Raw genomic sequence first — 14338 nt, 5'->3', positions numbered from 1 at the left:
ATCATTGTCAGTTGGGCAAACAATAAATATGTAGTTATAATCAAATATAATTATGTTTGATCATTTGTAAATTTAGCGTTCTTTATAGTTACTCCGAAACTTGTATGGCGGAAAACATGAATGTTTGGAAATGTGTTGACAGTTCGTAAGCATAAATTGAATATGACACGCCTCGCCAAAGTAAAGCAGAAACACGCGTGAGCTGAGTAAGTAAATTACCTGTGGGATTATGAGTGTCATGTTGTCGTTTTCCTAGAGAAGCGTTTGTGACGCAAATAATAATGATAAACAATCAAAGTAATTTACAGTTATAGGCTCAAAGAAACGCAAGACTAGAGAAGTTACGGTTAGGATCACAATTTTGTCATCATGTTTACAACTGATAAGACATGTTAAGACAGTCTTTGATCGTAAGTATTTACACAAAGCTGAATCCCTGCATAATTTAAAAGTGATGTAGGTTTTTTAGCTCCCATTGTTATTTCAGCAAACTGGACAGTTGAAATGTGGGTGATTGATTTGCGATTAACAATGTTAAAGATGATTGAAACAATGATCTAGACAGTAGGGCTGGAGCCCAGGTCGGGAACTGAATTAGTGAGTGAGTGAGTTTAGTTTTACGCCGCACTCAGCAATATTCCAGCTATATGGTGGTGGTCTGTAAATAATCGAGTCGGACCTGACAATCCAGTGATCAACATCATGAGCATCGATCTGCGCAATTGGGAACCGATGACATGTGTCAACCAAGCCAGCAAGCCTGACCACCTGATCCCGTTAGTCGCCTCTTACGACAAGCATGGGTTACTGAAGGTTCATTCTAACCCGGACCTTCACCGGTCTGTACTGAATTAGACATGTGACTAGTTATATGATATATATACTGTTTAGTGACAAACATCCACTGTAATTCAGTGGTTACACTACAAGTCACAAATCTGCCAAAATCTATCCTTCAATATCTTTCATATTTTGTGTGTATTGTCTCCGACATTTATGTTTGAATAAAGATAGAGCTTGAGTCAACATCAGCATGTTCAGTGAATGCATGATCATGTTATTTGTTTTTTTCATGATTAGTTTCTGTAAGAACTCTGGTAAACGGTAAGAGTTCCGCCTGTAATCCCAGTTTTAAATGTATTCTATTTATTAGGATTATTTTGAGGGTTTAGGGTTAGGGTTAATTTTTTTTATATAAAACACATCTTTTCTTAGGGCATAGAAGGATAAAAAAAACCCTTGGGGTTATGGGTGGAAATCTTTCCTGGTAAACATAGTAAACAATGCGAATCTGGATATTTTGTATGCAACTCGTGAGGCCTATAGTGGATACACAGGTCTTATTCATACTGTGATTATAATATGAGCATGAGCAACAACCTTCAAAAGCAAATAGGTCACACATCATGCACACTGAGACTCCTCATGTACTCCTCCTGTTTATGACAGTCTCTGTATTTCTTCAACATGGACACTATTGTAACTGTTGTACTTTAGTATTTTAGGTAAGGGGCAGCCTAGTGGTTAAAGCACTTGCCTATCATGCCGAAGACCTGGGTTTGATTATTAGTTACATGGGCTCATCAGCCCTTTTTCGGTGTCCCCTGCTGTGGTATTGCTGGAATAATGCTAAAAGGGGTGTAAAATAGGGCTGCAACGAATACACTATGTGGCGAATATGATGCATATCATAAATATTGGGTAACATATACGAATAGTTATTCACGAATACAGTATTGTAGTTAAGTGATTGATGTACAATATGGTACACCCATGTTGACAGTTTTGATTTGTCACAGCAATAGCCAGTGATCTCATGACACCCAAATTTGGTATGTAATAGTTATAGTCGACAGTACCATGTGCGGCCTTGGCAAACTAACATGACTTGCGCTACTGCAAGGCTAGTACATATTCAATCCTTGCATATCTCACTTTCCAAAAGTACACAAGGGTTCAAGTAAAACATGCTCCCTTAAAAAAATCGTAAATATTCATTAATATTCGGTTCTGGTGACCACGAATAACGAATTGAATTCATGAAGGGCTATGGTTCGATTCACCGAATATGCGAGTGAATCGTTACAGCCTTAGTGAAAAACCATACTCACTCACACCTCAGTATTTCATTCTAGAACCTGCCAGCATGGAAGGAGGTGTGTTCTGTGACAGTGTTGATGTGCTGCTGACACAGCTCTGCAAACATCACCTCCAGGACACTCAGAAGCGAGCCTACATTGTTCAGCCTCGAACATCACGGGATGAACAGTGTAAACGACTCAAAAGAAAGGCCTACAATACATTATTTGAATTTCTCAAAGGACGAGGAAGGTATGTAACTGTTTGTTTGTCCAAGATATTTTTATGGATTGAACTTCTTTTTATTTCCCTCACAAAGTTTCGGGACAATTCCAGGTCCTGAGTTCACCTGATGAAGGGACCTGGAATGGTCCCGAAACGTTGTGAGGGAAATAAAAAAGAAGTTTAATCCATAGAAATATCGTGGACATCGTCAGAAGTGTTTGTGAGTCTGTGACCACATCAGCATCAGGAACTCAGAGACAAAAACACTTTTGACGATGTCCAAGATATTTTTATGGATTACATTTTTTTTTATTTCCATGCTTGTAGTTGTAGTAAGAGGCTACGAATGTGATTGGATGGTCAGGTTCACTGATTTGGTTGTCATCGTATCCTGATTCCTTAGATGTTCATGATGTTATGTCAATCACTGAACAGGGGCGATGGGGTAGCCTAGTGGTTAAAGCGTTTGCTTGTCACACTGAAGACCCGGGTTCGATACCCCACATTGGTACAATGTGTGAAGCCCATTTTTGGTGTCCTCTGCCGTGACATTGCTGGAATATTGCTAAAAGCGTTGTAAAACCAAACTCACTCAATCACTGAATTGTGTGGTCCTGACTTGATTATTTACAAACTGCCAACATAGTGCTGGAATATTGTTGAGTGCATTTATCAACAAGCAAACTTAATCAGCGCATGTATTAAGCATGATCAGATGGTGGCAAGGTAAGAATAGATCAAGTAAATCACTCTAAACCTGGTACCATGTGTAGTTTTTTATCTATTATTGTAAGTACAATAAGCATAACTTACCCGTGAAGATCTGGGTTAGAATTGGTCTTCAGCAACCCATGCTTGTTGTAATTGCGGAGATTGGTGCTCATGCTGTTGATCACTGGACTGTCTGGTACAGACTCGATTATTTTTAGACTGCCGTCATATAGCTGGAAAATTGCTGAGTGAAGCATTAAACAACAAACTAACAATCATAGCAGCCTTCTGTATTTTCCAGATATTCTTGCTTATCCCCATCTGACCCCGTGAAGAAAGAAATAGATGGCATTTTGGTCTATGCCTACCACTTACGATGCAATCGATTTTTTGATGAGGCCAATCGTCTGGAAGCTCTCCTGGATACTTTGTTATCAAAAGATGGTATGTGTATCAGCATGATTGTTGTCGAGGCTTAGAGTTCTATTTATTGAAATCGAGCAACTTGTGTCAGTCATGATGTCAGGTACTGCAGTCAGCACATCCACTTTGACGCCACCTTTGAACATGCTCAAGATCTGGGTTAAAATTGGTCTTCAGCAACTGATGCTTATTGTAAGAGGCGACTGATGGTATTGGGTGGTTAGGGTTGGTGACTTGGTTGATGCATGTCACCCCAATTGGACAGATCGATGCTCATAGCATCAATCACTGGATTGTGTGGTCCAGACTTGAGATTATTTACAGACCGCTGTCACATAGATGGAAAATTGCTGAGTGCGGTGTTGAACAACAAACACCATATATGCATACTTCAAAGAGTTAAGAGATAAAATGGGGCCTAGTGGTTAAAGCGTTCGCTAGTCACGCCGAAGACCCGGGTTCGATTCCCCACATGGGTACAATGTGTGAAGCCCATTACTCACTCACTCACTCACTATGAGATGAAATTATATTAGTGGTAATCATGGCACTCAGAACCATGTGCCTGTCTACCAACCTTAGTTTATACATATTACATCATTATTGAAATTGAAGAGGTAGTGACTTAAAAGGATATTGAATGGGCACTACCCACTGATTTTAATCTTTAAGGACCATAAAGCATATGTTTGTAGATCGTATAACATTTTACCTTGTCTAATTGTAACAGTACTGGTAAATCAAAGGACATTTCGAGATGCCCTTTTCTTGAGTAGTCAGTGATTTTTCCAGTGGTTCCAGAGAAGTGTTTTTGATTGCAGGTGATAAGAGTGATGTGATGTCAGTGTTGCTGTTACTGGTGTTACTATCAGAGAGGAGGAATCCGACTAGTAAAGAAATCATTGGCCATGCATCACAAAAGCTGCCTCTGGTGCCATCTAAAAGGGTAAGGACCTGCTGTCAATATTCCCCTCATGGTGATAATCATTGGAGGATGTCCGGGAAACAGATACATATTGTTGTTTCATGTTGACCTCCTCCTTTGTGGATTACAGGTCAGAATTGATGGATAAGTGGCAGGATTCTTGTCACAAGAGCTAAATTTTACAAAGATCAAATGATAACAGTTTGTTAACTGCCAGATAGTGTGCAGGGATTTATGTGGACCTTATTAGAGGCTGATCTTCAACCCTGAGTCGGCAAATGTTAGTAAATATTGATAAACTGGAACAAGATAATTCATGTTGCTCTATGTATATCTAATGTTATGGCTTTGTGAAGTGACTTGTATTTCAGTGACAGCAGTCAATATCAGTATAAACAAAAGGGCTTTCATGAATAGTTAAACACCATGTACAATGCTTCAGAAAACCTCTGATTGGAATATTACCTGTCATTTGTAGTCAACTTCTGACTGAACTCTTTTTTATGAGATTGATTTACCTAAGAAAGAAATTGAAACCCTCGGTAAACATGCTTTATGATGTCAATTGGCTGATTATGAATGTGTGTATTAGTATTTTGAGTATATGAGCATGAGAGTCATTACATTTTTGTTTAAACATAAGTACACCTGACTCCATTTTGTTGTGTGTTTGTTCCATGTTGTCCAGACCCAGCATGTGGTGTTACCTGAAGGACCGCCTGTGTATGGGGATAGCCAGGTGTTCTGTCCAGACTCCTTCTACATGCATTACCCTCGGTGAGTTAGCTCACTCTCATCATCAGGTCACAACCATCTTTGTACAATCATCCCACACAAATGAATAACTAATATCCAAGGCATGTTGTAAGAGGAGAAGGAAGTGGGAATTGTGAGATCACAATGGTTGCTGAGTGTGTTTCTCATGCTATCAACTACTGCTGTGTCTGCACACTGTATGTGTTGGGTTTCAATGACTTGTTTCCCGATCACCCTTTCACATGCTAATCACTCTAACAGTTGGTTTGTATTTTTCAGGGAGCTGTTTGAGGCAACGTATCAGCAAACTGACATCAGGACAAAGATGGATGTCAAACGTCCAAACGTGAGTGAGCATGTTGAGAGTGTAATGACATACCTAGTGTATACAGTGGAGGCTGTCAAAACTGGCAGCTGTCCAATCCGGCAATTCTTTTTCAGAAGAAGTCCTCCTTGGGATACATATAAGCATTAAAATGTCCATTTTAAATCCTACGACAGTTGTAACTATATTTTTAATAAAATATTTACAAAACAAAAAACTCGTTTTGTCTTGTGAGACCACCCCTACAGGGCCCCACCGGACCAACACAGCCAAGAGCAGGTAACTCTCGCCGTCTACCTCGTACCTCACTTTTCATGCTGTCGTTCTGTTGAATAGACGTGCGTGGTGTTCGTTTCGAGTTTGCTCTCCTACCGATACGATGAGTGTAAAAGAGTCTCAATCTGTATGTATGGTTCCTTTCTCTCGCGACGGGCGCTAGATGGACGTCATATGTGGATATTTTCATTCATCTTTTGTTGTAACTTTGCCGTGGGTTCTCTGTTTTCCAGCCATGTGGCAGGCAAAATGGCTTCCTTGCTATATGTTATTGGTAGCTTGTAGTAGGAGTTCATATATTATGTTTGCATATTATATGGTAGGCTTGCCTAAATTCTCTTTCTTTTCAGCGAATTTGTGGTAAGTCGTTGTTGATTAATTTTGATAGTGTTAGTTTACAGATCACTCAACTTTACTCTATCACTAGTACACGCAGAGGTGGCTAGCCTTTTTCTGCTTTGCATTGCATGTTTAGTATTTAAATGGCTGTAGCTTGTAGCATTTATATATATCCCGTCGCGGATTATTCTTGCTATTACTTGTGTTTATGTGTTTGCTGCTTCACAGTTCCTGCTAGTAACACTGGCGTGGTTCTGTTTGTTGCAGTTTAAGCCCTGTCGCGTTGTGCCATGCACACTACCGCCACAGGATGGTTATAAAGTGTGCCTCCGGTGTTTAGCCGAGGGCGCTCACGCGACGATCAAGGATGCTCATAATAAACGCCCTTGCGTCAATATTCCTGTTACATTATGTTGTATTATGATACATATTTCATGCGTTTACACAACAACGCGTGGCTCATAGGCGAGGTTGTGGTTTTGTCTGGATTCTGCGCCTCCGCGCCGCATTCTTTTCCGACACGCCAGATTTTATGTTTTTCACTAATCTGCTTCAGGCGGGGATTATATTTGATAAAAGGTTTCTAAGGAATACTCCTGTAACCATCCGAGCACTTACGTATACATACATGTGTATGTATGGGTATTTATATAGCTATAGGCTATGTTTGACTATATGCTCAGTGCGCTTTTGAGAGTACTTCGATGGGAAACCTGATTTATCAGGCTACTCCCTCGTGTCACCGGGATCGGGTTCGGTCTAGAACAGCTGAGCTTCGGCTCTCGCGGATTCTCTGAACCCGTGGGTAGCGCCGACCCAGGCTTCGGCACTGGTAGGGCGCAGATTCCTGACTCGGTAGTTCAGGTCTAGGCGCGATAGTTCAGGTCTCGGCCTGATGTCTATCGGCGTATTGACCTAGATGCCATCGAGTGTGCGGGGGTGACTGTCACCTCGCCCGCTCCGAGGTCTGTCTGAGTGCTTGTGAAACCTTGATTGTCAGGCTTCTCACATGTGCCTCGGAATCGGGTTCAGGCTCATTACAGTGGACAAGTCGATTTGAGCTTCGGCTCATTTCGCTACTTTGAACTTACCACTAAGTAGGTTCGTCCCTGAGGGCAAGTCGCGAGATAGAATCGCTGGCTGTGTTGCCTCAGGTGTTGTCCATGTCGACTACCGAACCGCTGGAGTTCGCCTCGGAGGGAAGCCTGCTTCCAGCACGGCATCCGGACAAGGCCTCACACTCTCCCTTAAGTCTGCCGTTCTTTCCCCTTCACAGCTCAACGCTGTATGCTCCACTTCGCGCATCTCTCAGCTGCTGAGGGAGCTGGTGGAAAGGGGAGAGCGCCGGTGGAATTTTCTTTTTCGTCCGGCGACTCTGGGCGGCATCTGGCGGGGCAACTCTCATCTGGCTAGGGACTGCATTGTAGCTGTGCCAGTCAAATGATGAGGGCGGTTATGGGCATATACCGGGACAGTTTTGAGGAATCACGGAAGTCTGTTGAGCTTCGTTACTTCCTCAGGTGCCCAGGCATCGGCAAACGTTAAGTTGCCGACTGCTGGGGTTACTATATTCTGCCGCAAACACCGGCGGAGCGACACACTCCTGTGTCGGCTTCCCGGGAGACGGCGACAATACTCCGTGCCCAGATCCAGTCTTTGCTGGGCTAGGCAACCAGTGTGGTGGTTTCCAATGGTCAGGAATATGTGGGGTTTGACTCCACTTATTTCATAGTTGCCATTACGAACGGAATGTTCAGACCCATTCTCATCTGAGAGCTGAACAAGTTTATAGAGGTACTGTCCTTCAAGATGGAGACACCGCGCTCGGTGATCTCATCTGCCGAGACAGGGGATTGGCGCACGTCAATCGACCTCGAGGTCGCGTACCTCCTTGTTCCCTTGCACCCTGATTTCAAGATTTACCTTCGGTTTCTTGTTTGACGGGACGTGCTACCAGTTTCGTGTGCTCTCTCCTTAGGCTACATTACGGTGCCAAGGGTGTTCACCAAATTGAGGTTTATTACAGCTCAGATAGCCAGATCGCAGTGCCGGTGTTGTCACCCGTACATAGGCGACTGACTCATCGTGGTTTCAGATAACTGTTGAGTCTCGGGACCTCACGATCAGTTACGAAACTGGGCGGAATTGTCAACCTCACGCAGTCAGATGGACAGACGTCAGGCGTCTCTCCGAGGGTCCCCACCCCTGGAGACACCGTCGCTCTCAGTCCAGCCAGATACATCCCTACCGGTTAGGGCGATGTTCTGGGTTACCTGCAGCCTCTTGAGACGAAGTCACAACCTGCACATCAATGTGCTGGAATTGACAGCAGTCAGGTTGGTGTTCGATCCCGCATCGCCGGATTCGAATTACCTCTTCGACCAGACATTCTCACTTGCATGCGCGCCACACCCGAATCCTCGGATTCACTGGGTGGCTTGGCCTCTGTCGGGTATAACACACGGAATTCCTGCAACCGTTGCAGACACAATTCTGCCTGGGATTCGACACCCGTTCAGTGTGTTGATAGGTGGGGCGCTGGTGTGCAGATAGGGGATTTCATAATCCCTATTCTGCGGACTTAGTTCGGATATTGGAGTTACTATAACCTCGTTTTGGTTGAGAGCCTTATGACCTCCACCATTGCCGGGTACTCCATGGCTATTTCCACGTTTCACACCTCGCTCGATGGTGCTCTGCCTAGGCAGCATCCTCTCGTACATCGGCGTACGTAGCTGGCATGAACAGGGTTGACCGCCTTCGTCGGCGACCCAGCCCACCTTAAAATTGCCACTTATTCACAATTGGCTGTCTGGCCTTAATTTTTTTCAAATATATCGCCTCTCACTTCACTTGTTGACGTGGAAGACGACTTTACTTGTTGTGGTGAACTCTGGTAGAAGGGTCGGGTACATCCATGCGATTCCCACTGACCCGACACTGACAGTATTTTATACTGATCATGTCCGTGATTCGACTCGGATACCTACCACTCTCAGTCGCGATATTGCTTTCCGTGACTGCTCATATCGCGACTTCCACCTTCCACCCAGCCTTCCGCGCCGGGGACCAATCTTCGATTGCTCACCCGTGCCTGTCACGCAACGAACGAACAAAAGGGATCCGTGACGGGTACCCATGTGTGCTGTTTGGTGGCGGGAAGACTGGGGAGTCTGCTAGCAAGCGCACTTTATCTCGTTGGCTTGTTTCCGTAATTGTATGGTTACAATGATACGGTTTACCTCCCCGAGGGTTGAAGGCAGACTGGGTAGGGCAGATGCCGCTTTGTTGACAATACACAGCGGCACTGCTCAATGAAGAGATCGGTTCTGTCGCTCTTTGGAGCCAGCAGAGCGCCTTCATTCGGCATTACCAACTTGACACGCATTCTAAGGATCGTGCTCGGTTCGGTCTTTCGGTTCTCTCCAGTGGAGAGTGACCTGCCACCCTGACCAAGTTAGTAACTGGTCATTGGTATCGGTTCTGTGTTCAATGTCGATATATTTCATATCACTACATCGTATTAGCCTTACCATCCTTTCGGGTTGGGTCGGGTTTGGGTGTACATACGTCCCTTATGTCCCTTACGTCAAGAGGGCGGGGTCCGTTTTGAACGCTTTAACCAGTCATATGCTATTAACCCGTCTTGCGACGGAATTGGGTGCGAACCCCCCACGGGGCACTGTTTGGTATGCCTCTCTTCGAGCCGCATGTCACGTGACCAGGTTAGTGTAATGGTGAGCCAACATATGTTCGGCTACGCTTTTCGCTATTCAGGGGATTTTTGTACGCTTACAGTTTTTCCCTCTTCCCGAGCCTTCGGTATTTGGGAGTCTGTGTTAATCAGCTTTGTGGGATGGTGGCCTACACTTACCCTCCTCACGCCGAGAGTGTTTGGTGGGGTGTTTTCACTTTCATACAATGCATGGCGTTTGTACTCGTTCGATTCCTCAGAAAGTTTTAGCGAGGCTAATAATTTCTCTGGGTTTTATCGAGGTCCCGGCAAGCCCTCTTCCAAACAGGGGCTGCATTCGAGCATTAGTTTGCAGTACTTATTAGCTCGACTCCTGGGTTATTGGCTTTGTAGCGTTTAAATTTTTTACGCTTTCCCTACCCTTATACCTCTCGCCACGATTGTCTGGCTGGGGCTATATTAGGGTTGGGAGTTGTTTCGGCATGTCCCCATACATTCCTTCCATTGTAATGGTTGGGGGCGGGGTTTTATGTCATTGATATTGAGCCAATTGACATATAAGCTTGGGCTCTCTAGTTCCGCCCGTCCTGATTGACATCAGCGGTCAGGTGGCTCGGTGTTTTCTATTTCGTATCGGGTTGTAGATTTCACTCCACCACGGGTTTAGTTGTTGCCAGACAGAATGCCACTCCGTCTCAAATATCTTTGGGAGTCTGTCATATGCTTATATGTACCCCAAGGAGGACTTCTTCTGAAAAGAATTATACAAACCTGTAGAGGTTATGAATTCTTTGAAGAAAGTCCTCCTTGGGGTACAGCCACCCGCCTCCCCTCATTCTGTCTGACACGTTCAGCATGAAAAGTGAGGTACGAGGTAGACGGCGAGAGTTACCTGCTCTTGGCTGTGTTGGTCCGGTGGGGCCCTGTAGGGGTGGTCTCACAAGACAAAACGAGATTTTTGTTTTGTAAATATTTTATTAAAAATATAGTTACAACTGTCGTAGGATTTAAAATGGACATTTTAATGCTTATATGTACTTATATGTCCCTTTCTCTGCACTCCTCTCTCGTAACAAATAGTGAACAGTGTCAATATTTTAATAATAGTTTGTTAAACAACTTTTTAATTTTTAGGACATAAATTCTGCAAAAACCTCACAGAGTTGGTCTGACGTTTTGATTATGATCAGTGCTTCATTGAGTATTTTGAGTTTTTTAGTTTTCGAGTTAGATTGCAATTCATCGGTCCGCTTTTGAGCCAAACGGACTATAGTGCATCATTTAAAAGCTCTGCAGTCCGGCAGCTGTCAATTCCGGATCTCAGCATGAAATGAGCCGCCCGAATATGTGTTTATACAGTAATCAGCACTGTCTAATCCGGCGCGTGGCGAGGAGTGTGTATTGTCCTGCATTAAAACTGCATGGTTGCCGACAAAGATAATTTAATCTTAGTTCAGTATGGGTATACCTGTACATGTAATTAGTGATTTGAACATTTATTATGTGATACAACAATGTATATGAGAGTGACAAAGCTGGTCCAGTTCTACTTGTAGGTGACCTTGTCGGCTCTACAATCCGGGATTTTTTCTTTAGTCCCGACAAGTGCCGGTATAGACAGCTTCCACTGTAGTGTGATAATCATATGGTCTAAAGGGGACAATCAAGTGCAGAAGCATGTAAACACATTCAGAAATATTCTTGTGTATTTTTGAAATTAGAGAGTAGTGTAGCAGATCAGCTTTTGCTCCAAGTTTTTGTCATTGAGCCAATCAGTGAGTATTGCTGAATGAAGTGTGAAACTCGGTTCATTCGCTCACACGTTTCTAAAAATAATGCATATGAACTCTGCTTTTAACCTAAAATTTAAGTCATACATCACCACTGACAGAGAATCTAATAATTTCTACTACCTCTTTCAGCTTTTTGAGCTGACCCCTGGAACAGAGCTGTCAGGAAATGGATGGTTCAATTACAGGGTAAAACATTACAGTGTTTTGTGTAGATGTTGTAATTCTTGTGAGTTACCTGCTTTCATGATTTGGCTTTGGTGCTAGGAATTATAAAACTGTATCAGTTCATGTGAATGTTTTTGTGAGGAATTATTCCACAAGAGTTAACAGTGTTCCAGGTAGTTCAAATAATCAGTTGCTCTTTATTTGATTTCTACCCATCAGGTGATGGAGACAAGTGCTATAATGAAGCATGGGTAACACATGTGGTGTTCGCTAAGGCTAGTGACTTTGTTTGTAATTTGGCTCTGTTCACACAGCAGTGACTGGGTACCTGGTGGGATGAGATGGTAATGTGACTATTAACCTTCTAGTACTTCACAGACATCTTGGGTTGTATACTCCCAAGGTAGCTGAGAATAAATATCTAATGCACATTGATCCTTGAGCTGGGTAATGATGATAGTGCTTTGGACATATACCTTGTCTATGGAAGCTAGCACACACATCATTATTATCATTGTCCCATTTCAGCCTCTCCTGAATGATGCCCACGAAAAGGAGGCAAGAATGACCATGTTTGGAGGTCTTGTTCAAGGAAGAATTACCTCCCTTGATGCAAAACTTGACCTCCCAGAACTGCCAGATGAATCTGATATGAAGTAATCTCTATTTCTTGTTATGAATTGAATTTTCACATCATTAGAAATAAGTATTAAAACTATTGCCTGTGTTGTAAAGTGGACATACAGTTTAATCCTGATTAAGGGATTCCAGGGTATTGCCCCAAGATTGTCACAAGCATGACAAGAAAAATGACTTACAAGGAGACTTTGTTTTGGTTAAAACATGCTACCATGATTTACCAACATAAACATGTGTGGTACATCATGCTACCATGATTTCCTGGATTATACACTTGTGGTTAAACCATGTTATCATGATTTACAAGGAATCTGAATGCTTATGGTTAAACCTTGTCACCATTATTTTACCAGGATTAAACATTTGTGGTTAAACCTGTCACCATGATTTACAAAGATTCAACATTTGTGGTTAGTGCATGTTACCATGATTACAACATGATTAAATGTTAACATTATTTAACAAGATAAACCATGAGTGGTTTGTACCATGTTTACATGTTCATTAAGGCCCTGTTACATATTTCAGATGTCCTGAAATCAGAATTCCAAAGGTCATGTCTATCAGTCAGGTATGTGGAAACCACTTCCTTCTGCATTCTGAAATGTCCACACATTTGGTCGTTTATCAGATGAAACTAAAAATTTAAGTGTAGCTAGATATTGAGTGGTCTATCTTCCTTCTTTCTAAGTCAGATTTTTCAGCAAGTCTAGGAAGAAATATATTCTGCTGACAAGTGTTTGATATTTTCAGCTGTCACAAGACACAACTGACACCTTCATGTCGACATCGATGACGACTTTCAATGACTCGGCCATTGAGGAGAACATCTGGGATCTAGCTCTGAAGTGCAAGCGTGGCAGATACTACACATGGGAGAGGAGAGGAATGTAGGCCTCCAAACATGTTCAGTCATTACTTTTTACCCAGCTCTATACTGGAATTCTTGGACTTCAGTTAAGCTATAAGTTAAATCCCTTACACATTCCTGGGTCAGCGACTTATTGTGAAATGGAGAAGGTCGTATGAAATATGGTGAAAAGGTACTCAATTGTCTCTCTGATTTCATGGGTTTCTATGTTTGCTTTTGTACAGCAACATAAATAGAAGTTTACTCAAGGCTAAAAAGACTCCTTTTTTGAGTTTGACAGAAGTATGTTTTGTGTTCAATAGATGACATATTGTCCTATCCTATTCCAGTGAAGGGTCCATTGAGCGACCCTACTTCTCTGAGGCAGGTCCGCTAGCTGTGGACAAGTGGTACACACAGATGCTGCTGCAGCTGAAGGTCATGGCTCCTGAAGCAGTGCTGCCACCTAGTAGAGGAATCAGCCAATCACAGCTTATCAAAGATGTCATCTACCTTCTGATTGGTGTAGAGTCACATACCTTCAAATTGGATGAGGTAAACTTTTGTTGTGGTTTAGGGGGGTAGTTTCTTTTGTCTATGTTGCCAATGTTTAGATCCATGCTCTGGCTGACAGAGAGGGTTATTGTCTGTGTCGGCGTCAGCTTGATTCAAATGGATCTTTTTTGTCCTTGACATGGCTGCAATCTGCTCAACTGGGGCCTGACCTATTTAATCACTGTTCCTTATTTCCAGGAGACTCAGAGTTTCAAGACAGCTGAAGGAGTGTATGTCACAGGGATAACTCCCGATGCCCTTAGCAGCTGTCTGAGGGATTTTATTGCTTGTGGCTCCAACTACTACCGCCTCAACCTGTGCTCCAAGGCTCCTGTGGTCGACTCCTTCTATGAGAAGGGGATGGTGTTCCAGGCCTACACTGGGGCCGTGCGTAAAGTCCTTCAACACTACCGAGCCGTCATACTCTCTGTCCCGCACAGAACTACACTCCTGCAGCTCAAGTTTGCATGTGAAAGAACATTCCAGCAAATTAGGTAAACTCACATGGTTGATCATATGTAATATTGGCCAATAAGAGTCCAAAAATAAGAAGGCAGTTGAATGCATTTTTAGTGTGTATTTT

General features: G+C 43.1%; 1 protein-coding gene across 1 annotated transcript in view; it reads left to right on the top strand.

The window, feature by feature from the left end:
- Positions 1–99: 99 nt before the first annotated feature.
- LOC124281988 (gamma-tubulin complex component 6-like) overlaps positions 100–14338 on the top strand; it is a 48389-nt gene continuing 34150 nt past the window's right edge. Inside the window, 12 exon segments of the mRNA XM_046717999.1 lie at positions 100–206; positions 2136–2331; positions 3317–3459; positions 4260–4384; positions 5052–5140; positions 5399–5465; positions 11676–11732; positions 12240–12367; positions 12879–12921; positions 13104–13240; positions 13551–13755; positions 13954–14249. Of these exon segments, the coding sequence (XP_046573955.1) occupies positions 2147–2331; positions 3317–3459; positions 4260–4384; positions 5052–5140; positions 5399–5465; positions 11676–11732; positions 12240–12367; positions 12879–12921; positions 13104–13240; positions 13551–13755; positions 13954–14249 (1475 nt within the window). The 5' untranslated portion in view covers positions 100–206; positions 2136–2146.

Source organism: Haliotis rubra, unplaced genomic scaffold (genome assembly GCF_003918875.1).
Source record: "Haliotis rubra isolate DU_JTF1 unplaced genomic scaffold, ASM391887v1 Scf291, whole genome shotgun sequence".
Classification (NCBI taxonomy): Eukaryota; Metazoa; Mollusca; class Gastropoda; order Lepetellida; family Haliotidae; genus Haliotis; species Haliotis rubra.
The sequence above is the reverse complement of the archived record's forward strand: the minus strand, read 5'-3'. Positions and strand labels throughout refer to the sequence as shown.